General features: G+C 42.1%; 1 protein-coding gene and 1 long non-coding RNA gene across 4 annotated transcripts in view; both read left to right on the top strand.

Moving 5' to 3' along the window:
- Window positions 1-26,658, top strand: part of scfd2 (sec1 family domain containing 2) — a 102,139-nt gene that overhangs the window by 41,572 nt on the left and 33,909 nt on the right. For 2 of the 3 annotated variants that reach the window (XM_061778349.1, XM_061778348.1), the window contains exon 6: window positions 13,595-13,877. The exons of the other annotated variant lie outside the window; for it this stretch is intronic. In XM_061778349.1, the coding sequence (XP_061634333.1) occupies window positions 13,595-13,877 (283 nt within the window). The remainder of the gene's footprint in view (window positions 1-13,594; window positions 13,878-26,658) is intronic. 3 annotated transcript variants of the gene reach the window in all.
- On the top strand, window positions 7,875-12,991 carry LOC133480409 (uncharacterized). Its single transcript, XR_009789257.1, has 2 exons — window positions 7,875-11,679; window positions 11,767-12,991. It is a non-coding gene; the product is annotated as an uncharacterized LOC133480409 (long non-coding RNA).

Raw genomic sequence — 26,658 nt, 5'->3', positions numbered from 1 at the left:
AATAGTTTCACAGCTAAGCGGAAGTCATATTCTTCGTTTTTTGCAGAGGAGAAGGAAGATATGCCTCTGTTGTCTGTATACGTGTTGCCCCACCATTTGCATTTCAGTAGCCATTGCTTAAAATGTTCTAACGCTGCCACATAGATGCTATTCGTCAGCAGAGCTACTGTTAAAAATAGCCTGGTGAAAAAATCTAGGACTTATCTTAACGGCCTTGATAATTCAACATTTTAATAATCCATGCAGTGCACAAGTGCAGACACGCGGGCTGCAGAAGGATTACGGCGGGTGTGTGCGCTCTTTCATTGCGTGTCGTGTCCACTCGGCCCGTGACACTCGAGTAAACACAAGCGCAACACATCTATCTTTGTGTGCGTGCGCGTGCGTGCGCGCGCGTTGGACCAAATGTTTTGGTGGGCGTGTGAGTGTGACAGAAGCCCGCTGTGTGTGCACGGAATGCCACCACGTCGACGATATGAAGTCCTGTAAGAGCCGAGGGAGAGTCCGCCGTGTTGACACGATACACTTCATCATACGGTGGGAATTCATGTGTGAAAATGTGCTCGGAAAAAAAGGTCAAACCTGTCCCCTGGCAAATAATTGTGGGAAACAAATTGTCATTTCACTTTTTCAAATTTGCATGATTTCCTACCCTTTGCTATCTTGCGTGTGGACCCAGGATGGGAAAATAAGTTGTCGAGTGTTTATTCTGCCTACCCGTACTCATTAACGCCTTCATTTAATTGTGTGCACATGTGTGCCGGTCGGGCCCCGCGGCTGCAGAGTCCCATTGTGTTTTTCCTGGCTTATTGTCATTGTTTGTCTTCCGCCGCGAAGCTGGAAACCGAGCTCGGGACAGGAACCCGGGGAATGAATAACAGGCCCGCACACGGTCAGATGGTGGCGCTACATTTGACCTAGATACCGACTGTCAGATCGATTTGAAATGTGGCGTCCGAATGTTACCGTAGCCGTTTTTTTGCGCTTCCTCGGCGGCGCGGTCGAGGGAATCTTGTCTGTCTTGTCTAAAAGTACCAAAAGCGGCTCGAGCCCGCCTCAAGCAACCATTGTTGCACTTTCCTGAAAAATAATGACAATAATAAACTATTGAAACTATGAAACACTCTCCTTAGAAGACAAACACTTTCCTAAATCGAAGACACGCTATTGATGTTGCGCTCTCCTTTAAAGAAAAGATTGAAGCTGTTTTGAATGCCGGATAACACTTAACTGTACGACTTAATCATTTGTTTCGGGATCATATCGTCCGTTCAGTGTTGACACGGATGCCCGGCTTGTTAGCTCAGTCTCAGACAGTAAATCATCTTAATTGATCGTAATTGAGTCACAGGACACACACACACACACACACATCAGCAGCGATACCATCTTCATTCTTCCTCCCATCATTCCCAACTTGATGACTTTCCCCCTTTCTGTCCTCATTTTCTTTCGTTTTTGAACATTCCTGTGGTTTTTGGCGCTGTTCGCAAAATGTATTTCCCCCCCAGGTGTGCACTCCAGCCAGATTTGTTTTTGTTTTTTTTTCCTTAAATGCGTTTGCGCATTAAGTTTGCTAAATGTTTGGGGGAAACTCAGCTGTGTGTAGCCGACACATTAGTCTGTGCCGGTGACAGAGGTCGGGACAATTGATACGTACACACAGAAGAAGTCGTACGGGAACGTCGTCAACACACTGCGTCCTCGCCAGAGGTGGCAAATACACTCACACTTTGTAGTTCAGTACAAATACAGATACTTGTTTAGAAAACGAAAAGACAAAACAATCAAAGTATTACTTGGGAACCGTCTGTTGGCATCTCGGCACCAAGGAACAATGTTGACGTGAGTCAGAACTTCATTGAGACAAAATGAGTGATTTGCCGCCATCATCTGGCATCTTGGTGCCAAAAGACTATGTTGAAGAGAGTTGAGGAGCTTCATTTAGACGGAAGTAGTGCTTTGGTGGCAAGGAACTAGGTTGAAGAGAGTTGAAAAGCTTCATTTCCGCAAAAGTAGTGCTTTGCCGCCATCTTGTGGCATCATGTTGCCAAGGAACTACGTTGAAGAGGGTAGAGAGGGTTATTCATACAAAAGTAGTGTTTTACAGTATATAAAGTATCCAATTTGATTTTTTTTTTTTTTTTTTTCAACGTGCAGGTGTGACTTACCAGTTGTCATTTTTTGGGGCCGTTCATGCGGTCCGATCGGGTTCCAAGCACATCGTGGGGGGGGGGGGGGGGGGGGGGGGGCCTTACTGATTCAACTCCTTCACGTTAATAAAAGTAAAAAAAAAAAGTACAGACTCTAAAATTCAAAAGTAAAAATGAAAATGAAGGAATTTTTACTGTCAATTATCTACCTACCTCGACCTGTTTTGATAACTTGGTCAATGGTAACAAAGTGTTTCTACTAGGTTACCTCCAACCACCGGTCCTCGCTGAGGCTTTCACACCGCTGTTGATTTCCACCAGATGTGCACGTTACCTCCATTTTGTTGCAATTAAACGATCGTAGATGGCGACGAGCGCCCGGTTCCAAACGCCGGCTGATCTCAGCGCTGCGGAATGCCTAACGACACAGCCGGGACGCACCTAAGGTGCAGCTAATGGGCTGAAACGCTCCCAGAGCCGTTGGAAACTACTACAAAGCTCTGTGGACTCTGGTGGGCTTTGACGTGGTGCAACACTGCCCCCTAATGTTTGAATGGGTTGTCTTAAAAAAAAAAATCTAATCAAAACTCCTCTTGCACACACAGGTGTCATGTTCGGGAGAATAAAATCACTCGGAATCGCCTTCTCGTTATTCCCCCCCCCCCTTTCAGCCTACTTTTAGTTACCCCGCCCTTCTCCTTCTGCTTTCCATATGCGAGTCAGAAACAGACTCATTTAATCTCTCAAAATACACAATTGTTAATTAAGCATGCACATGAAAAGAATTCATAGACTGGATTTACGTTGCACGGTTGAAGGGATATACTTCCAATTGTTCGGCTCTCAAGTGGCACATTTGGGATATATGCGGAAATACGGGTGGGAATAAACGCATGGGATCGGATATCTTCAGATCAGAGTCAGACCTCCTCCAAATATGCATAGAGGTCTGATGCGCAGTTCATCAAAATACATTGGGGTCTGTCCAAACAGCACAAAGAAAACCACTGGAAAACACCCGCTGTATTGCCAAAATACCGTCGAATGACACCACCTTGGAGGTGTGTCCGTCATTGAATAAGCAAAATATTATAAAGTACTCTTTAGCGCCTGCTCTTACTCTCTCGCTGTCAAGAAATAATTCGTTTGAGGACACGAAAAGAAGATTCTCTCGTACTCGCAGTTCTCCAGATAAGAGGCAAAGTGGGCTTGCTTCCAGCTGTTTGTTTGTCACTTCGAGTTGAAGGTTTACCGTAAAACTCGCACGTAAAGCAAAAGGCAAACATTGCATATTTAAACACCAATATTTTCAACCAAATCATCGCATTTTACGTAACGATAGTCCGCTGATTTCATTCCAAACGCCATAGATGGGCTAGTATAGCTCCTACAGTCATTATTCACTTTCAAACAACTGCTCTTTTAACACAAACGGAGGAGCAACACGTACAGAGCATACAGCGATACTCCAAACTCAATGCAGTGAGCGTTCACAAAGTCATTCTTAAGTGATGTATTGTAAATTATGAAATGAAAAATATTCGTTTCATAAACAATTAGGTATACATGTCAACACTATATTTTGTATTCATTTTATTACATCATTGCTTAATGAATTATTATTCTTTGAATTCTCGATCATGAACAAAAATGAGAGTTAAAGATTATTTTGTTATAAAACAAACAATTCGATATATTTGTACGTTCATTTTTGTTTCCATACACGCTTTTTATTGATTGATTTTGACCTCATCTGACCCTTTTACAAATCAAATGTGACCCTTGTGCAAAAACATTTGCCAAGCCCAGAAATAGGAACAACAAAGTATCATAATCCTATGAAGGCATTGAAATTGGTCACATGGATGTGCAAATATACTGTAAATCCCGCGTATTGTTTCGACCTCATCTGATGCTTAAGGAAATGTTCAAAAATGAGGATAAAATGAAGTTTACAGTGTTGCATGGTGTCTTTTGGGGGTGTTTATTGTAATCAAGCGTGTGTTTACCGAGCGAGTCAGGATGTTGGAGGAGCCTCGTGAGTCAATTAGAGGATGGCACGTATCTGTCCTGGCTGCTTGTTTACTGATGAGCCGTACAGATTCTCGCAGTGTGCGTGCGTGCGTGGGAAGGGGGAAGGGGAGGGGAGGGCCGCCGTAATGCGTCGCAGCCCTACGCGGCAAATCTATAGGCTCATTAAGTACCGCAATCTAAGTACGCTGTCTTTCTTCGGAGCAAAAGAGCTGCGGTCGGTGACCATGTGTTTTCCCATGAGGGGTTTCCATTGTCAAAAGTTGCGAAGGGTACCAACATAGGTCACTTTTTAGCACCCTTCCGTTGCGAAGACTTTCTGTGTTTATGATGATTTTCCCGACAAATGATATGTCCTTTTTCGGGGTTGCCTAACATGCCTCAAAACTACATTTTTGCAAGTGTATGTATTCTGGTGAAAATACATCAACCTCAGCCCCTTTGCACCAGTTACCCCGATTGACAGGAAATGAGGTGGTCATGTTTATCATAACGGAACATATGACAAAGTCTCAGGGACCCGTGTCTGAAATTAAACAGGAAGTCGGCCATTTTGGGTGAACTTTGATGGACCGCTATTAGGGGCTTTGCTTAAATGGGCGACTTCAGGTATTTTTCACGCACTCGGTGGACCACTGACAGCACACTATTAAGGAACCATCATCGGTGTTTGTGGGGGCTATTCACCTGTGAACTATTTTTTTTTTTTCAAACTCTGTCGCTAACTAAAACAGCAGCACGGAAACAGTCTCTCAGACGGTTTCAAGTGTGGAGTCTTACTGCGTGTTTTAAATATTACAATATGTGGAAACGGCGTTCCAGTAAACTGTAGCCGCTCCGCAATAGGCGGGTTCACATCATTCCGACCGAAGATCTCCGGTTTACATGCGAGGTGATCTATTCCGATCTGGCGTTTACACGGGCCACTACATTGAATCGAAAATAGCCGCATTAAGACGTGACATGCGCAGATTGGTGTAAACGTCACGTGTTTTATCAAGATGGAGGTCAGTCGTCTATTTAGTGCGGTATTCGCGATTGTTTTTACACTTTTAGTTTGATTCAAAACAAGTCACAAGTAGGTGAAACCTCTCCATCACCGACCAGCTCAGTTTTGAAGCCGCCGCCGCCATGTTTTCAAGTGCGTAAACGACGACGCCACCGCGCATTTCCGTCAAGACAGAGCATGCGCAGCCAGACGTCATGACGATTCGCTGTTTACGTGAGGAAAACTTACTTCTGATCGGTTTGGCAAAAGGAATATTCCATTCGGAGTCAGCTTGCTTATTACAATTCAGCTTTATATGGAGCATTTTCATTGGGTTTGGTCTTCTAAACCAATTCTCGTCGGACTACAAGGCTCCATGTAAACCCAGCTCGCGTTGTGTGCATCCATGTTGCTACGTAATATATGGGGGGGGGTCGTGTGCCAAGCAGATGTTCCCGCCACAGTGACCGCTGTTTGTGTCTGTGAGTAGCTTCTAAATTATACAGTAACTATCGTACACAGAAGTGAGGAAAGTGCAGGGTGAGAACGTTCCAGTGTATCTCCGGTCATGTGCGGTGTGCTCCTTTTTCATTTGTTAACATGTTAGCATGCTGCGATCAGAAACAAAACAGCGCTGAGTGAGCTCCCACTCTGTGTGGCGGGTCAGGCCTCCATTAAAGGAGATTTATGTCGGACTTTACACACAGACAGAGCCGTAGCAAGAGGTCACCTTAGTTTTATGTGCGTTTCACAATTTCACAGGTTTTTTTTTTTTATAATGTGAATCAGGATGGAAACCCTTTTCCCTCCGTCTGTGATAGCACACATTAGCATTAGCTTCTGAAGTGGCCACCACCTACAAAAATACTTAGCTCTCCAAATACCACCATCGTGATCAACACTGAAATATTGAATACAAACATAAAAAATACCTTCAAATGTAAATTGGATGTTTTTGTAAGACAGTAACGTTATGCAGTTTGAAAATTAACAGGCCACTTAAATATAGGAAAATCATTTAAAAAAAAATTAAAAAAATGATTCAATTAAAATGCGTTGTGCACAAAAGTGAAATAAAACTTGTACTTGACTAGATCTCAAAAGGCAAACCAGAAGTATTGTCTTTAAAAGTGAAATACAACTGAACTGTTCGGAGCTGGATTAAAAAAAAGAATAAGAATTTCACGCAGTTTGAACATTTAAATCAGTGATTCTGTTGTGTCCCACTAGCGGGAGCCCACGTGCTACCACATTTTGAGAATCACTGCGCTACATTCATTGACAAGCGTAATTAGCGTGGTGATGAAGTGAAAGTAAAAGCCCTGCTTTTATTGTCTTGATGGGGCTGGGGGCTCGCTTTTTTGCCTTTGAGCCTCTCACCTCGTGCGACCCTAATTTCCACCCTGGTTGTCATGGGAACGGTAACGAAAGAGGTTAAAAGTGCGCTTTCGTTCTCGGGGTGTTTTGACGAAAGCATATCACAGCCATACAGTCATGGCAACAAATGTTTCCACCCCTCTTGTTTCTTCGATTTCTTGTTCACTTTAAGCCTGGAACCACGGTAGTCATATTATTTCAAGAATCCAATGAACATGACAAAATACAGCTGATTTCATAATAGTTTAGTTCCTGTTGGACTTGCTTAGACTTAATTGCATTCCCAGTCCTTTTGATTATTATCAGGAAAACGGTGTCCAAACGAAATGAACAAATAACTGAAGAAACAATCATGTTGAACTGTATTACGATGTTGGAAAATGCCTAATTTGTCTCTTCTAAGTCTTTGCTCCTTTATTTGTTTCTTTGTTTCACCATGTGAGCTGCAATGGAACAGTTCTCACGGGCGAATGTCGAAAACATTGGTGCTGACACTCACGTGTTAGCATGTGTTTAATCTTTGGTCTTCCACTGTTGATATTTGGAATCCTGCACACATTTCTAACTTGCAGTCTTTCTGTTTAAAATCACACATTTCCGCCGTGGCCTGCACGGGGATGTTGTCCATCACTGGATTTTCATAGCCGTAAAGTAAACGCTAGGTTTCCGTTCGCGCTCCACTTTGGGAAGAAAATCGTCTTTTTATGGAACGGCAGCTCCATATTGTCGAATTCATCAATGTCAATGCGGCAGGTAACGAGCGCGATGATCATGATGTTGCTGCTGCTGCTGATGATGATGATGATGACCAGTGTTGGGCAGGCAGCAATTATACTGAAGTAGATTTTTCAAGCATCTGTACTTCACTTGAGCTTTTTTTTTTTTTTTTTTCCTGGACTTTTGACTTTTACTCTCTAAATTGGAAAACAAATATCTGTACTTTCTGCTCCTTACTTTGTCGAATCACGCTTGTTACTTTTTCCGCTCTCTCCAAATGATGACATCACGGGGGAAAGATCTACAGTAAATAGAGAAACGAAAATTCAACCGCCGGTGAGATCTTTATTGATTGATTTCAGATCTTGAGGGTTTCAAAGTTGGGGGCGGGGGAGGGGGGTGGAAGCATTAAGGCCAACAATGCAGCAGATTCAGAGAAGCAAGATATTCCCCATCCATGGGGAAGCGTCCGTCCAAGCGAATCGTTCCACGATATCGGCTACAAAAATTATTCATGGCGAACTGTCTTGCGCCAACCTCCAAACCATTCAGAAATTCAGTCTCATCTAAAATAAAATAAAAAAGTAAGTTTTTTTTTTTTTTTTTTTATCATTAGCAAATTTAGCTTTTTTGTTTTGTTTTTTTTATTTGTTTTTTTTTTTGTTAGGCAGTTCACAACATTTGGAAAGGTACGGGAATATGTTTTGCGAGCATTCAAGTTGAGTGAAAGTGTTTTTCTTTCTTCTTAGTAAGAGCACTTTGTCAGTTAATAAGAGAAAAATGATTCCGTGTGCAGAATAAGTTTTTTTTTTTTTTCCCCTGTTGTGCGGGTATTGTTTGCATTATCTCCTAAAAGCGACTACACGCTCATTTATGTGTATATATATATATATATATATATATTCTCATATCCTTTCATGCGACATGTAAAAATGACACTTGTACAACAGTGTCAATTTAGTGTCACTTCAACATACAGCTTTGAATGTCGAAATGAAAGGCAAGAAAAAGTAAATAGACCCCTTAGCGAAACACTCGAAATTGGGCCCAATTAGCCATTATAGCTGCCCGGTGTCATGTGACACCGTGTGTGTTTCAGGTGCATTGAATTGGGGTTGTCACACTCATACTGGTCACTGGAAGTTCAGTATGCCACCTCATTAAATGACTTCAATTTAACTTTTTTGCTTGAAGTACATTTCGGAGTGGAATCAGTACTTTTTCTTGAACCGGAGTCTTTTTCTGTCACTTCTACTTAAGTGCAGAGCGTGACTCTCATGTCACGTGTCAGGGTGAGGACACGTTTGTTTTGTCGAGCAAAACGGCAGCCCCGCTGTTCACGATTGAGTCCGACGTGGAGATTTACGGCCTGTCTCTCGAGGTCTCGTGTATGGCTTCCAGATAGGCGGATATGATTACATATCTGCGATAAAGTGCTTCGCAGAACGCTTGTCAAAGAATGCAATTTAGCATTTTGGCGTTGACGGACAAGCCGAACCAACCGAGCCACCTTCTCGAAAATGCCCCCGCCCCCCCCGCCTGCCGGCAGAAAAAAATGGTTCATTGTGATGGCGGCATGCGAGGCCTGCTTGTAGTTAGCGCCGCATGTGAAACGCTTACCTTCCTCCAGGGGTTGCAGCTGGAGCTGGTTTCCTGTCTGGGGGGAGGGTTTCTTGTTTCTTGTTTCTTGTTTCTTGTTTCTTTGCCCTGCTCTGATTGGGCCACGCTGAGCCTTGATGGTTAAGAACGGCCAAACGGTGGTCGGTCCATCAGCCGCGCGCACGTTTAAAACAAAAACCCCATGCGGACGGGCGATTATGATTGGCGCAAGGAGCCAATGAGGCAGCTCGATAAAATCTCTGACAAGCTATCTGAAACCCAAAAGTTTGGACATTCACAATTGGCATCCAATGTTATTTTAAAGTAACGGCTGTGTTTGAGTCACTTCGAGTTCCAGTTTGAGCATTGTTTGTTGTTTTTCTATAATTACGTGTAATGGTCCCATTACAGCATAGCAGCAGTAGTGGTTGAATTTATAATAGTACATAATGCCTGTTATTACAGGAATGAGGCAATAGCTCCGTATCAACTGCAATTCAAATACGCTACGTCGTCGGCGGTTTTTGGTTTTTGGAAACGAGTTGATATGAGGATATCACGAAGGCTTTCGTTAACGTATGCTAGGTGAAGACTGTTCGAGTTTAGATGAGTAACCCGTTTATCGGCCCAGGCCTAATCTGCAATATACAGAGACCCATTTAAAACAAAAACAATGGTTTTAAAATGTTTACCCCGCGCATACTTAAAACACATTGAGACTTCTTAAAGCACACTTTTTACAGAGTGCAATTGTATTTGAACACCAAAACAAACAAACTGCAAGCACAGAATGTATATTTAATATTGTACTGTCTGCGTGTCTTCATTTAAGAGGCGGGACCTGTGAGTGTGTCTTGTTGCGAGCCGCATTCAAGAAACGACTGCATCAGTCAGCGACTGTCGCTGTCCTTCACCGCATGCGAGGGCATTACACTAAATAAGTAAAAAGCTATTCAAAACAATCGGTCGAAGACTCATTAAGTGGCAAACCCACTTTTATAGAATTCAAACCAAACACATCCTTTTAGAAATGAATACAGGTACAATACGTGATCATTCGGAGCGTTCGCCATGGGCCCTTTTCTGTTCCATTGTAACTTCCTGTTGTGGCCACACGTCCTAATACTTTGGCCTTCCTGGTATATCATCCGCAAAACCGGCGAACCGGCCCCGGTGTAAAAAGCAAACATTGTCCGAAAGCCTGACTCGCGCTATCCGAAGTATCACGGTTAGCGCCACTGCCCGGCAGCACGCCTTCAACGTCTCGAAGTGCGTGTTGATTTTTGCTTCTCTGCTTTTCGAGCTGGCTTCTCTCTACCCGAGGCCTCCAATTTCCTGCCGCGGCGCCATCACGCCAGGCCGCGCTGACAGCAGCTTTTATAGAGCCGCCGAAGAGAGCCAGTGACGGCCCGTGCTCGAAAACAGAGGCCACGTAACAGACGGCGGAATGAGGCTGTGCGTTGATCAGACCGAAGCGACAAATTGAGAGAGATGTGGTCCTCCATGTTTTATATCAAGACGGACCTTCTGTGTGCTCCAATTCCAGAGTGATGCAGAGTTTATTCTAATACTGTCAATAGGGTTTGTTTTTGGGAAAACAAGAAGAAAAGCAACAACAAATTGAACAAAGAGGAAGAGTCCAGTTGCCTCGATTGAACCTTTGCTGATGCCGTGACCGGGACGGCTGAGAATCTGCACATGTTCTTTGTTGTCGTCCCCATGAAGTATTATTCTTTTCATCCAATATTTTACGTTTAATGTGTATAATATCACAATTCATTCTGCCAATTATTTCCACAATGTTTTTACATTTTCAAATTGTATCTAAATAGCTCACATTATTACGCTGTTCATTTTGTCACAGATTTGTCATGACATTTTTGTTTTCATAATTGTTATTATTGCATTCTATCAACGTATTTTCATTGCACATTATAGTTGCAGTATTTGACAAAAAAAAGTCGATTTATTTTCGATTTGACCATTTCCGTCTTATTACTGGATCCATTACTGGATGATATTAAATGAAAAGTGTAAGTTATGAATGTGCACGTGAACGTCCGCGTGTCCACATGTGCCCCGACGATTGGCCGGCGACCAGCCCAGGAGGGCGTACGGCCTTTCTCTCGCCCCAAAGTCAGCCGGGATCGGCTCCAGCTTACTTGCCGCGCTAATGAGGGCGAGCGCTATCGAGCACGGATGGATGACAATAAATGGCTGTTTCAAAGTGATGACAGGCTTCGGTATGTCAGTGCGCGCATGCTAGCAAGAACAAGAATACGCCGTAACCTTTGTACAGCTTTGTGTCGAGGAGCACACGTTGCGTCCTTATGAACTGGAACGGGGCGATATGTCAAATGTGGAGCGCACATGAAATATTTGGAGTATTCAGGAAGTAACACTTTGGAGTGTTGGCTGATGAATGACGCTGGAAGGTTCCACGTACAGCTTCTCTTCCTGCTCTTTGTCACTCCACTGTCGCCATTGGAAAATCTTGATGAACTGAACAGGCCGTGTTTGAAGTTGCATTCTTAACTGTCGTTTAAGAAAGTGACTTTAATGTTGCGGGGACGACTGTGCAAACGGAAGATTGCCGTGCGTTTGCCTAAGTCTCTCGAGATTTGCCGAAGTCTCACGTGACAGGTGCGGGCTATGACGCTTTCGTGCAATTCTACTTCAGGGCCTTGGGGGGGGGAAAAAAAAAAAAAGGTCCGAATAATGTTTTGAACCAATGTAGCATTTCATAGTACTGCCCCCACCCCCGTTGTCTGACTCACTGGAAATTCCCCCATCGTCGGCGTCCATCTTGGAGAGGTGAGGCATGTTGCAATGCGGAGCGCTTACCTTGGAAACGATGAGTTGGCTTGCTCAACTGGCAGTCATGTGACTTCTCTTCACCAGGGTCAGGCAGTCAGGGTTTGGCCTCCCTCCATCGCTGAGTCTTTCCTCTTCGGCTCATCTCATTCCCGACGCCGGCTCCGAATCCACCACTAACGTCCTTTAAGAGATAACACACATGAAACACTTTACCATTTGATCACGATTGAAAAACAAGCTAGCGAGTCTTTCGCTTACAAAAAGATGGTCCATACCGACTGCGGCTGAGACTTCCCAACTTTTGTAATGTGAAACATTTCAACATAACGCTCCACCTTTTTAATCACAATAGACAAGCGAGCTAGCCACCTCGTCCTTTGAATCCAAAAAGTTGGCCAATAGCGACGCCAGCGTAGCAAAGCATTAAAACATGACACACATACACAAGTGACAAAACGTTACTTTGGATTTGTAACATTACTATGTATTTTTTGGATGGTCAATATCAGCTTTTTTTTGGTTTTTGCTTTTTGCTTTGCTTCTTGTCTGTTTGAGTTTCACGTTGGCAGTGTTGATCGGACGGCTTCAAGCCACACCCTTTTTGTCTTCCCATTCCTATGAGCTCATCCTTGTCGTGCGAGCGCTCAGCCTTTTCGAAACAGTCTGGTGATCTGCACTACGGCACACCGGACTCCGGCTCCGGCCGCACGCGTTTCGGACACATTCAAGTTCTCGCCTCCCGAAAATCCGATCGCTGGCCTGAAATGTTGGCACTGGCTGGGTGGCGTTTGTTCAGTGGCCCTACAAAGCCAACACGACGACAATGAATGATGAGTCACCTCAGTGGCTTGACACGCCGTATTTTGCACTGAATGCGCATTGTTTAGCCTAAATTTAAGAGTAGTGTGGCCTTTATGGTGAAAGGCTATTGTTTACATTTTGTGAAGCCTCCCTCCTCAAAAGAAAGTTACATTGCTACTCTCTTATTCTTGTAAAAAGAAAACCTGCTTTGTAAGAACATCAAGTGTACGCGTAAAGTACCGTACTGCTCAGAATTAGGATGAAATGCTTTATGGTAAATCTAATCAAATATATGACTAAGATGCCATATTTTTGTTTAATATTTCTCTATTTTTCATCTGATATTGTATTTTGGTCTATTTATCGTTGTTTTTATTTAATTATTTGTGTCTATCATCCAATATTTAAAGTATGTCTAACAATTTTTAATGGAATATTTTTCTTCCTAATATTTTTTTCTTCTTTTCTAATGTGTGTAGCAGTGCATATTTTTCCTCCAGCATCATAGTATTTTTGCCTGTTTTGTGTTTTATTCTCATTTTTGTGTCCAATAATTTTCTATTTTCACCCGAATATTTTTGTTCATATTTTTCTACTTTCATCCAATATTTGTTTCTATTTGTCGTTCAATATTTTCTATATTTTTAAATGTAATATTATTGTAGTTTTGTCTCAAACTTTGTATCATTTTCCAATAATTGCATCGCTACCAATATTTTTCCAATTGTTTTTGTCCATTTTTCATCCGATACTGTTTTTTTTCTCACCTATTTGGATTTTATTATTTCCCCAATCTTTATGGTTTAATGGGTATATTTATTGATTATTATATATTTTATTTATTTCTATTTTTACCTCAAATATGGCGCTCATTGCTGAATTTGTATAGATTTTTTATTTTTCATAGAATCTCTCGTTGGATTTATGTCTGATATTTTGACCCGAGCCACTCACATTAGCGAATCCCTAACTTTAGGTTGTAAAATGTCACAATATCAAGACGATACAGTAATTCGCCAACTTTTATCGGCCTCGGTGGCGCTCTGCGCTCGACTGAGTGATTTGGATATGGTCATCGCAACATTAACGTGTACGCGTGCGCTGGCGTCAGGCTCTCGGAGACTCCGACTTCCACGCGGTGCTGAGTCAGCTGCTGCCCTTGACGAAGCCCCGCGGAGGCCACGACGGCGACGCCGGCTTCGCGGGGGACGAGTGCGGGCCCGACGAGCTGATCCTGCTGCTCGTCTACTTGTACTCGCTGGCCGACGAGGCCCGGCCGGCGACGCGGGAGGACGTCCGGCCGCCGGAGCGGCTGGAGCGGGAGCTGATCGGAGCGCTCGCGTCGGCCATCGCCGGAGAGACGACGCTCAGCCCCTTGATGCAAAAGCTCACAGGTGAGACACTTCCTGCTCATTTGACCACATTTACCAAGTACGGGTTACGGACATGAATCTGCATTCACTTTAATGGGTGAAGACGTTCATCCACAACTAAGAGTCACAAGTATACTGTTGAAGTATTTGAACAACATCGCCCAATGTTTTGTTGAGGTAGCTTTTAGGTTAAGCGAGTAACTGTCCTATGAAGCAAAAAAATGTGTCAAAAAGATTTGAATATGAATTGTAATAATACGATGTGATATTTTAACGCCCGGAGATAGCTGGCATAGGCTGCGGCGCGCCCGCGACCCTCTTGAGGTTTTCATTACAATATATTACTCGCTTTACATGAATTCAAGTTTGAATTGATTTATTATTACGAAAATAAACATTTATCTGAAACAGTGCACAAATTCATCCATCCATCCATCCATTTTCTGAGCCGCTTCTCCTCACTAGGGTCGCGGGCGTGCTGGAGCCTATCCCAGCTGTCATCGGGCAGGAGGCGGGGTACACCCTGAACTGGTTGCCAGCCAATCGCAGGGCACATAGGAACAAACAACCATTCGCACTCACAGTCATGCCTACTGGCAATTTAGAGTCTCCAATTCATGCATGTTTTTGGGATGTGGGAGGAAACCGGAGTGCCCGGAGAAAACCCACGCAGGCACGGGGAGAACATGCAAACTCCACACAGGCGGGGCCGGGGATTGAACCCGGGTCCTCAGAACTGTGAGGCTGACGCTCTAACCAGTCGTCCACCGTGCCGCCTGCACAAATTCAAATATGTGTAATTCATGATTCATGTTTTTATTTCAAGTACTGAAAAAATGACATTTAAAACATTTATTTTGGTATGGATGTTTGTTTCATTTCAAATGCATTTTATATTTGATGATAAAAGTATGGAATTAAAATACATTTGATTTTATACTAATGAGAATGTTTTTCAATAAAAAAGTATCAATCCTAAATTATTTAAAATTAGATTTCTTGTTCATTTGATTTTTATTTTAACGTTAATAAAAAATACATCAGAAGGTTTGTAGTTATTTGTTTATTCATTACAATGAAAACAAATATTTAAAACTGACTGATTAAGATGAAATCCAATTATTTTGTCATTTCATTTCAAAAGTATTACCATATTTAATAGTAAAAATAATCTATAATCCAAATGTAATTCAGTATTTGATTCCTATTAGAACGCTGTATCCATCCAACCATCCATTCATCAAGTTGTAATTATGTATTGTTCATTTGATTTTAATTGTATAATGTAGTTATAATAATGAAAGTTAGATTTATGTAAAATTATTCTAAAAATATTTTCAAAAATGCAAGTGTTCCTATAAGTGCTCATAAGTTACGTTCTGTATTATATGACACAATATTTTTTTCATTTTCAAAGTATTATAATGGAGTATAAATATGACCTTAATTAAAATGTAATTTGGTTGTATTGATAGTTTGAATATTTATTCGAATAGTGAACTTAATACAAATGACTTTAACATATGAACATTTTTTCATTTCAGTATTCATTTGAAGAATTCTCAATTTAATCGAGCGAATAGTTTCCCAAAAGGTATATAAAGGAAAGAAATGGCGCCTTTTTACAGGCTGGGAGTGTCTGGAGTGCATTAGGCCTTCACACCCTTTTCTTCTTTTTTAACACCATGGCCACAAACCATGCCAAGATGCGCGTACACGCCATAATACCCTTTAGCTTAGCAACGACAAGCCCTCAGTTGCCGCAATCATGTTGCCGCACGGTATGTACCTGTACGGTCAACTTGCCAAAGTATGCGTATTTATGCGTATTTCTGGTATGCGGCGGAGCGTGTGAAGGTCGACCGCATAGATGGATGGAGTGTCGACAGCCACACTGCAATCATAGCGTCTTGAACCTTGAGTTTGCACACACACACACACACACACACCCCTGCCTCATAATTACAGCTACTTTTACACCCTCAAATAACACACTTCTCATATTGCACATATAGGAGTGTAAAGTTCTAATAAAGGCGTATCGTTCACTTCTCTCTCTTTCTTTGTTTTTCCTCCTCGTACGAGTTGTCCCGACTTCCTGTTCTCGGTGAGGGGAGGGGCCTCGCGTCGAAACCGCCGTTGTAAACACTTCATTGCAAGTGACCCCGTCGTGCTGTGCCAGCTGTGCTTCTTGTCAGCGTATACGCGGACCTCCCTTTTTGAACCACGTGTACGCGCCAAGTGAGTTTTTATGAAGTAACATGAGGCGGGCGGGCGGCCGTCCCGCTACGCTCTTGGAGAAAACATTGATCGTGACATTGCCCCCCCACCCCGTCCCCCCGCTCCAGGCTCCCCCAATTAAGGCCCCAAAATGAGAACCAGACATTGAATGTAACCTGGTCATCATGAGAGCAACAGTTGGAGTTCGTCAGAGTACGCGCCATAGAACTCGCCCCAAATGGTGGACTTCCTCTTCAATTTGGGGCAAGGGTCCTTGAGACGTTTTCGTGCGTGGTGGTATGATAGACACGTCCACCCAATTTTGTGCCAATCGGTGATACATTTCTAACTTTCCAGGGGATGCCACTAAGTGATTTATTGGGGAGATCATGTAAGGGACCCCCAAAATACATATATACACTTTTTCACCACACTAGGTAACAAAAAAAAAAAAAAATCAACTCAAAGTCTTTGTAATTTAGCGTCAGCCATCTGTCGAGTATAGCTGCTTATTTGGGAGAATGACCTTGTAGAAGTTCATCACAGTTACAGTACAAGCCCTGGAATTTGTCCAAAATGTCCATTTCAAACCAAAATGACTGAGCGCCCCAATTTTCAGTTTCAAGCATGGATCCTTAGAGAGCGAATAAATGCTCAAACAGTTTCCCGTAGGCCTACTGTATCTCTGGAGCCCGATTGGCTGTTGCCACACTGCTCGCAAATGCCGCCGTTGCGGTCTCCATGCTGATGTCGCAGAGCCCCGCGGATGTGTTTCCTGTCAGCCGCGGTGGCGTTTCTGTTGTCTTTGGTGCGCCCTCAAACATCCTCCGTTTGGATATTCCCTTCTCTCTTCTCGACCGTGCCAAGCAAAACCTTCCTAATTCCTCACCCCGGGACATGGGCTCAGTGGGATGAAGCCTGACTGCTGGGAATGGGAAATAATGCCCACTCTCGACATGGGAATGGTAGAAATAATAGTTAGTACAACCCCGAATTCCAATGAAGTTGGGACCTTGTGTTCAACATAAATCAAAACACAATACAATGATTTGCAAATCATGTTCAACCTATATTTAAGTGAATACACTACAAAGACAAGATCAACTTGATTGTTTTGAGCAAATAATCATGAACTTGGAATTTGATGGCTGCAACACGTTCCAAACAAGCTGGGACGGACGGGCTCATGTTTGCCACTGCGTTTGTTACATCACCTTTCCTTTGAACAGCATTCAAGAAACGTTTGGGAACTGAGGACACTCATTGTTGAAGCTTTGGAGGTGGAATTCTTTCCCTTTCTTGCTCGATGTACAGCTTCAGCCGTTCAACAGTCCGGGGTCTCCGTTGTCGTATTTGACGCTTCATAATGCGCCACGCATTTTCAATGGGAGACAGGTCTGGACTGCAGGCAGGCCAGTCTAGTACCCGCACTCTTTTACTACGAAGCCACGCCGTTGTAACACGTGCAGAATGTGGTTTGGCATTGTCTTGCTGAAATAAGCAGGGGCGTCCGTGAAAAAGACGTTGCTTGGATGGCAGCATATGTTTCTCCAAAACCTGTATGTACCTTTCAGCATTGAACATTAAATATCGTTTCTTTGTAGTGCATTCAATTAATTATAGGTTTAACATGGTCATTGTATTCTGTTTTTATTTATGTTTAACACAACGTCCCAACTTCATTGGAATTGGGCTTGTAGATTGGCACAAGGTTAGACCTATTTCACCACTGCTCCGTCTGTTGGATCTGGTGGGTCATTGCCCCTCTTTGCCTCAATGCAAGCAGACTGCAACTTTGCTCGTTCCTGCTTGGCAGATGAAAGTAAAATAATAATAATTGCGATATACAGTATATCAACACTATCATGTGCATGAATAATATACTAAATGCTACACCCAACAAGTTTATGTCACCACAGATTCATCTGGTGGGTCACTGCCCCGCTTGGCCCTAATGCAAGCGCAGTGTAAGTTCCTGGACCAAAATTGAGCAGTTTCTTTCTTGATGCGCCAGCTCTCTGCAAAGTTTCATAAAAAGTGGTTACGTAGCGCTTATGTTGGGTCACTGCCCCACTTGGCCCCGATGGAAGTGGAATGGAACAACAAAAAGTGAAGATATTATTAAGTAAATAGATTGGCCCCAAATTAGGCTTCAGACAGTCCTTGGCATCTTGTATATGGGCATACCAGTCCTCTTGGTAGCAGCAGCGCACCTTTGAAAAAACGCTAAATCCCACACATTTCACCACAGACCCATCTGGCGGGCCACTGCCCCACCTGGCCCCAATGCAAGCAGACTGTAACGCCGGAAATTGTTCGATCCGCACCAAAATAAGACCGCTTCTTCCTTTGGCCGCGTGCTAGCCCTCTCCAAATTTGTATAGAAATTGGTTACGTACCACTTAGGTAAACTCACTGCCCCACTTGGCCCCGATGCAAGCAGACTGTAACGCCGGAAATTGTTCGATCCGCACCAAAATGAGACCGCTTCTTCCTTTGGCCGCGTGCTAGCCCTCTCCAAATTTGCATAGAAATTGGTTACGTACCACTTAGGTAAACTCACTGCCCCACTTGGCCCTGATGCAAGGGGACCGTCACTACAAAACATGAAAATAAACTGATACACGCAAGAAAGCGATGCAAAGTTATCGCTGATTCAACACTGGGTTTGTTTTTCATCCTGTCTTGTGTGTGTTGTAAGGAAGACTGTGGGGGGTCGGACGGGGTGGTAAAGGCGAGGGGGGTTGTCTCAGCAAGATCCCGGACCTCCCCCAAAGCCACTGTTTGCGTTGGCACGGGCCTACCGGGCGACATGAAAGGAGTCACATTGAAATCGGTTTTATTTTGCTTACGTCTCAAACTTTTTTTTTTTTTTTTTTCCATCTCCTCTTTATTTTTCTTCTTCTCCTTCATTTCCTTTTCCAGGTCCGCTTGCACTCTTTTATTCCTCCTCCTCCACCAGCATGGAGCGTTCTCTTCTTCGCCCCGAAAGTGTCCAGGGGCTTGTCGCTGGAGGAAGTTGAGCAGCAGTCGGTCCGAGGATCGCGCCTGATTAAATATATGTACCCTGTTTATGAAATTAGTCCCAATTATTTTTAATTGGCGGCCGTTATTTCACTTCCTCTCTCTCACACACACACACACACACCGTATAAACACATAGAGACATTGGCAAAGCAGCCGCTAGCCTTGTTCCCGCTAGTTGACTTGATCAGATAAGCCGGTGACACGGAGCACAGGCTGTAATTAAAAAGGGAGGTCCATCACACACTCGTCTAGCTCCTCAGACTGTGACCACACAGCGAGCTGTGGACAGAGACACCCCCGACGACCCCGAGTGGTGAGCTTGGTGGTCGTGGCTCTACCGCGGTCACTGTGGTTGCCTTCTTTCGTGTGCGCTTTCCCATAGGAAAAGAAAGAAAGTGTGGCCATCCTAAAGCCGTCATTAACTGTACAGGCAATGTTTTTAAGGAGTCATTTGATCTCATTCTTTTCACAATTTATAGCAGTTCCCAGGTGTTTTGATAAGAGTACCGTTAAATCGCTGTGTGTTTTTTGGTTTGTTTGTTTTTTTACAGAATGTCGTGAACTCCTGCAAATGTTTTCTCTATCCTCCGGTGTTCCGTGAAAATTCAAATCTATTCACTGTTTTTGTGCTTAGGCCAAAGCAATATCAGCCTGGCGCCAAGGAAACAGTTTGAGGTGAGGTGAGGAGCTTCAATTAGATAAAGTAGTCCTTTGCTGCCATCTTGTGGAATATATATAATATATATTAAGTTTTATATGTTTGTGTTCAAGTACCAGTTGCTCAAAGGGTGGTAACGTAGCCACATCAATGCCATTCATTGCATTGGGTGTTAGCATTAAGCTAGCAGGCGTTCCAAAGTGATGTGCTTGTTTTAGGTACACATGTACAACTCGGGATGGCATCAAATAGCTCAAAGCCTCTTTTTTGAAGCCTTGTGCACTATTTGCCGTGTTGCCGCTTATTATGGAGTTGAGTGGAGCTCATGGTCACCATACGGCAGTCGTATCTCAATTTTTTGCTCTCAAGTCAAAGCCTGAGACGACACGGTCGTTTCAGTTAATAATAAAAGTCGCGCTGTCATTTTGTATCCTTATTTTGATGAAATCTAGTCATAGGCATGTCATTAAGACACCTTGGAACTGTTTTGAATTGTGGACAAAAATTGCTTAATATATCTCCTTTACACATTTTTGGGGGAAAGAAATACAACACGACGATGTTCCAGAAAACCTCGTCTGTCAGCAGTGGCGCGTCGTCGTCGTCGTCGCTTTGGGGATCCTCGTGTGCGGTCGACGCCTCTGTTTGCTTTAGAACACCTCTGCGTCTCATTTACGACGCTCGTCATAAAACGGCTCGTCTCTCTGCGGGGACGTGTCGATGGAAATGGACGGCGGGCGGCAGCCCGCGCGCGCACGTACACCCGCAAATACGTTACCACACACGCACAGGCATGAATAAATAAAACCCTAAAACAATACCCCAAAATACGAATTCATTTGTTTTATTCCCTGTTTATTGTAATAATTGATAGATTATTAATAAATAAAACATTAAACTTGAATGCATATATGCAATATATTAATCTTTTTTTTTTTCAATTATTTATTTTAATGATTCATCAATTATAATTTCATTAAGTAAATAAAACAATGACAAATGATTTTCAAAAATAGGTATTTTTCTATGAATTATGAATAGAATAATGATACCCGCGATCGGATCGGAAAATGGATGGGTGATATATTCATTATAAATAGATTAAATAAAACAATAACAAAATAAATGCTGAAAACATTCTTTTTTTTTTAATAATAACCACATCATAACTAAATAAAACAATTGAATACTCTTTAAAAAAACTTTTATTCTGTATAATTCCTAAATTTTTAAAAAGTGAAATAAATGCTAAAAAATATCATAAGAAAATAAGATAATCATAATAAATTTTAATAATAATAAATGAAACAATCATATAACAATATATATTATGTATACATTACTCATACTGTAGATACACAGCTAATAAATAAATCACATAAGTAAAACATCAAAACTACAACACATATATATATATATATATATAACATTTATCATGATAAATGCCGTAAAATACTGATTGAAATTTTTTTGTGATTGATTCATTGTAAAGAAATAAAAGAATACAATCAAAATAATCCCAACAATGCTTATTTCAAGTGTTGTTTAGATTTCTTCCGATCAATAAATGAAATAAATACAAATTTTCCAAAACCCAAACCCAAATGTGTTTTTTTGTAAGAATCGTATCTTCTATCCCACTCATCCTGACGCCTGCCCCATCTGACTTGGGGCTCGCCTGCCCTGTATGTTGCCAGCCCATTGCAGGGCACAGACATGCAACCGCTCGCCATCACCTTCACGTCTCTTGCAATAACTATTTCGGAAGATTGCTTCGGGTTAGTTTTTCCAGGATTTTGCCGCGTCTCTTCCAGTCGTGCTCAGTGCTGCCCGGCATGTTGTGGCCCAACATGGTACTACACCGAAGGCGCGCGACTTGACATGTACTATAAAAATGTACTAAGAAATGACGGTCACTGTAGTGACAATAGGAATCGAAAAGTATAAAGTTTTCGAACAACTGGATTTGCACGTTGTCTCGGTGCCCTCAAACAGCCGCAGAAGTTTCATTTTCACGCAGAGGTCTTGTTCTCGTCTCGGTTCTCCACTGCACCAGATGGAAGCTCTCCTGGCGCTCGGTCATTTCCTGTCAGGAGGCCTGGTGTTAATCAAGGCCCGAGCCAGCGGGGACGCCACCCCTTTGGCCCCCCTCCCCCTCCCCCTCCTCCTCGTTTCTCCTGCACGCCCTCATCTATCAGCTAACAAATACAACAAACCCCCCTTTTTGCCCCTTTTCGGTTTTGTACTTCGTAAATCAGCCCAAAGGCAATATTCGGTCTTATCAAAGTGTCCCCGTTACGGGGATGCAGGTCCAGCCAAAAGATAAAAGCAGATAGTAAGGGATGAAGAGTCCCAAAAACCCAACGAACCCCAACCGCCACACCACACCCCAGCCCACCCCCGTCCCCCGTCCCCCTATCTTGGGCTACAGAGCCAAATGTTTGTACTTACTCGATTGTTCTCTCGGTGGTTTGTGTCCATGGCTTGGTTTACATGCAGCGGGGAGGGAGGACACACTCTGTGTGTATTTCATATGTATGTTTATCGTGTGCGCTACTTATTATGGGGTTGACATGACAACACGTGTTTCTAGGGTTGAATTTTGTTAGCGCCGATGCCAACAAAGCTGCATTTTTATTGTAATGGTGTCGACGTAGAAAGATATTATAACCCGATATTATCGCAAACATTATGAATAAATGAAACCATACAAAGGAATGTCACTACATAGTTTTATTTTGTTATCTTAACTAATCAATTATAAATATTTTAAATAATACAAAATATAAGTAAATGCCCCAAAATATTCTTAGTATTTTTATTTGAATTTATTTTTGGAACATTGACTTCTAATACATTAAGTCAAGTTTTGAAAATGATACAATATAAATCATAATACTAATACTTATAATAATACTTATTACTTGACAATATATGATGAAAAAATCAAGTTAATAAAACAAAAATAATAAAAAACATATCTATTTATAATATTTGATTTGAAATTCGAATGAAATATTTATGAATGTATACACTAAACAATGGAAAAAATCAATTCCTTGATTTTGATAATCAAGGATAGGCTCCAGCGTCCCGCAACCCTTCAACAGCATAAGAATGGTTAGGGTTGATTTTCTCATTATTAAATTCTATGTTTGGATTGTTTCCAATTAACAGATTAGAAATACATTTTAAATCAATTGAAGCATGGAAAATTCATTCCCCAAAATATATTTCTTTGATGTATTCCTTTTGTATTGCTAAACCATCAATTCATTAAATAAATGAAACTAAAATGCCCTAAGATACTTTTTATTTTTCACATTTAATAAATTCTAAATAAAATGAATGAAGCAAAACCAATACCAAAAATACTTAAGTTAGAGTTTTTATATATTTCATAATTGATTCATTATCCATTTTTATTCTTTGTAATTCATACATTATAAATGAATTACATAAATACAACTGAGAATAGATGCCCAAAAATATATTTTATTTTGATGTGTATTTATTTTATAATCAATCATTTATAAATATATTAAATGAAACACTAAAAATAAATATCCAGAAATATTTGTCGAATTTTTACTTTGATTCATTTAAGAAATACATTCCAATATATTAAATGAACCCAAAGAGTTATTGCCATATAATATTAATTTGATGTTATGTAAACAAATAAAACAAAAACATCCTGCCCAAAAAATGGAATTAATACTAAAAAGAATGTACTGTTTTTTTAATTTGTATTTACATTTTAAAAATAGATACTAAAACTATATTGACAATCGTATTCTTTATATAGAATTATATTAGAATTCGTCAAAACTCCACCGTTTTTATGTAAATGTAAACTGCCTTTTCATATTACTCATCCTTTATCTTACATTCGACTCCCGATAATGACGACCGTTGAGTTCTTCGAGGGTCGACTCTCCGACATCCGACCGGACGCTCTGTGTCTGATGTGCCGAGATGAAGGCATGAATGAAGCACTGTTTCTCTCCTCGTGGGAAACTTTTTGGTTGAAGAGAGTCGTCGCTAGTGTTATCGCGTGCGTGTACGTGTGCCACGATAATGGCTGTCCGCGGCGCCCCCCCCCCCCCCCCCCCCCACCTCAGAAAATAAACAGATTAGAAGTCTCTCACACACACACACACACACACCTTACACAACTGTTGGCCCTTGCCCTAAGGCGAGACCTGGCCCTCGTATGGGTCCGTCTCGACAAGGCCTTGACCCGCAACACAAACTGGAGGCTCCCCAATCGAAACACGAGCATCTTTAAAGCCGTTAGAAATGGAGCAGATGCGTGAGTCACGTGGAGGAGTTTGGTGCGGAAGAACAAGCACACCAAACGCCTATGGGACCAACTATAATGGAGATGGCAACCTCTCTCAGGTCCCACATCTTTTTCTGTCCCAATACTTAAGGCCATATAGCGTGCATTGATCCCTTAATTTATTTTATTTGTATTTGTTTTCATTTTGTATTACAGTGAACCACCATTACATCGCGTTTCTTCACAATTTATTATAAATCGGTCACTGCCTGCCATTTTCAAAAGTATTTTCGAGCATTTTGACTGATCTTTCAAGACCCACAGAATATTGTGTTCCACCCTCTCGGAGTTTCTCTTCTTCGTAAATTGATGTGACAAGCTGAGATTCAGAATCATCTTTATTTAACTCCCTAATCTTCATCTTCAACTCACAAGCAAGCAGTGCTGATCTCAAATCCAATGCAATGCAACGCCGCCAACGTCAAGGACCTTTTGGCGTGAAAGTGGTTTACAAACCTGAATTTCACAGACAAGCTGGTCGAGGCCCGTTTCCACTCCTGCCGCTTTGAAAAACCTACTTGACGTATAGATTTGTCGGTGGCAGTGAAGGGTTGGAAACCGATTGCCGGATATAAACAAGGTAGCGAATGAGTTAAGTGACTCAGTCAAGTCACTTAAGACTTCATATCAGGGGAAGCTCGACTGGAATTATGACCTCTGTTTGACATGTATTAGGCTAACAAAGACTTGTATAGATGCGTTTGTTGTTTTTCATATTTTAATCTGATCAGTAATTTGATGTCTGCTTGTAGATGAATAAAATATCCATCTAACTGTCTGTCTATAAGAAAACAAACCAGAAATATTGTATATTCCAACGGCAAAATATTTTTCTAACGAAACTCTCCTAGCTTAATGCTAACATGAGAACGATGGACCGCAAGATAGCAAAGATTCACTGGAATCTTCTATTGCATCTTATTATTTGTAATATTTTGGTTAGCTCATTCAGCTTGTGTTGGAATGTGTGTGGGAGTGGTGTGTATGATCAGGCTGTGTGTGTTATTTGTGTCATGCTACGCGTTAGCATCTCGTCATCAGAGGTTATTGTGGCTCACTGTCTGGCCCGGCATCATCCCTCAGACCTGAACGTGACACACACACACACACACACACACACTCTCTCTCTCTTTAATTAGAGAGTGGATGAAAACAATTAAATTATAGTTTGTACAGACAGTTTTTAGCTAGTTTTTTAAGTCCCAACGTCGGTGTCGGCGTATAATACGCCAAGTGCTACGTCTGCTCGCGGTGGTCCGCCCTGTAATCCACTTTCACTCGCGCCGCCAGCCCAGCATGAATGCATGTTTGTGTGGGACGGCTGCCCGCGTGGCTTCTTGGGCCTGCAGATGATGAGGCTTTGGGAGCCCAACAGGAAGTAGAGTCACGATTAGGAGGATGGGACTTCCTGCGATAGGACGCTTCCTAGTCGCCGCCGTATCTCGTCCCTTGTCGTATATAATGGAACCTCCAATTATGTTGGCATTCTCAGAATCTTCAAATAGAAAGTGACTAACATTCACCGTTTGAATCTGTTGTCAGTTTAAACAACTCTGTTTCTCTCTGTTTTCATTCAAACAAATGGTCCAAAAACTTTACGGAAGCGAACAGAACAACACCGTTTGTATCGCTTTTCATATAAACAAACGGTCAACGCCAATGGTTTCGATCCCTTTTCATACAAAGAAACAGTCAGAGTAAGAACCTATCCGTTTCATGTAAACATAAAAATGTCAATGATGCCGTTTGTATCTGTTTTCATGGAAACAAAATGGTCAAAAGAACATCATTTGTATCCGTTTTCATATTAACAGTCAAAACAACGAAGCGACACTGTCGTATTCGTTTTTAGGAAAACAAACAAAACGTCAATTTATCTGGGTTTTATTTGTACACGTTTTCTATTCATTTTATTGCAAACAACCAGCCGCCACCGTTTTTATCCACAGTCCACACGACATCCATATTGATGTAAACAAGCAGGCGAAACTTCTTCTTCTCGCGCTCATCTACGTGCGTGCGTGCGTGCGTGTGAAGAAGAGATGCTCCATCTTCTCAAGAACGTGTCTTCAGTCGGCCTGATCACACGCTGCAAAAACTTGTCTTTGTTGTCAGTCCTGCACTTTGTTAAGCGTGGACTTATGCGGCACTTCATCATTCATCCTAGTCTTAGTCTCTCTCTCTCTCTCTCTCTCTCTCAGTGGAACAGTACACAGTGTGTGAGTCAGTGTGTTTTATCCAGGCGTTTAATTTTGCGTCCCCAGGCCCTACAATGTACGCATGCATGATAAATTCAAATGTAAAATCCATTGTCCTTCGCATTGGATCTGATTGCACATTGGATAGAGTTTGTAAGATGAATTGAAACTACCTTGAACACTGGAAAAGTAGCATTTGTTGCCTGTCCCCGCTTCTTAGAGTTGCTACACAGAGTACTAGCTCCCAAAAATACTTGGCTTTCCGAGTACCATAATGCCCAACATTATTACTGCGCTTACCTAGAGCAAAATGCAAACTCTACTTAGTGATTGCACATCAAGGTTTAATCACAA

The sequence above is a fragment of the Phyllopteryx taeniolatus genome, chromosome 7 (genome assembly GCF_024500385.1).
Source record: "Phyllopteryx taeniolatus isolate TA_2022b chromosome 7, UOR_Ptae_1.2, whole genome shotgun sequence".
NCBI lineage: Eukaryota > Metazoa > Chordata > Actinopteri > Syngnathiformes > Syngnathidae > Phyllopteryx > Phyllopteryx taeniolatus.
The sequence above is the reverse complement of the archived record's forward strand: the minus strand, read 5'-3'. Positions and strand labels throughout refer to the sequence as shown.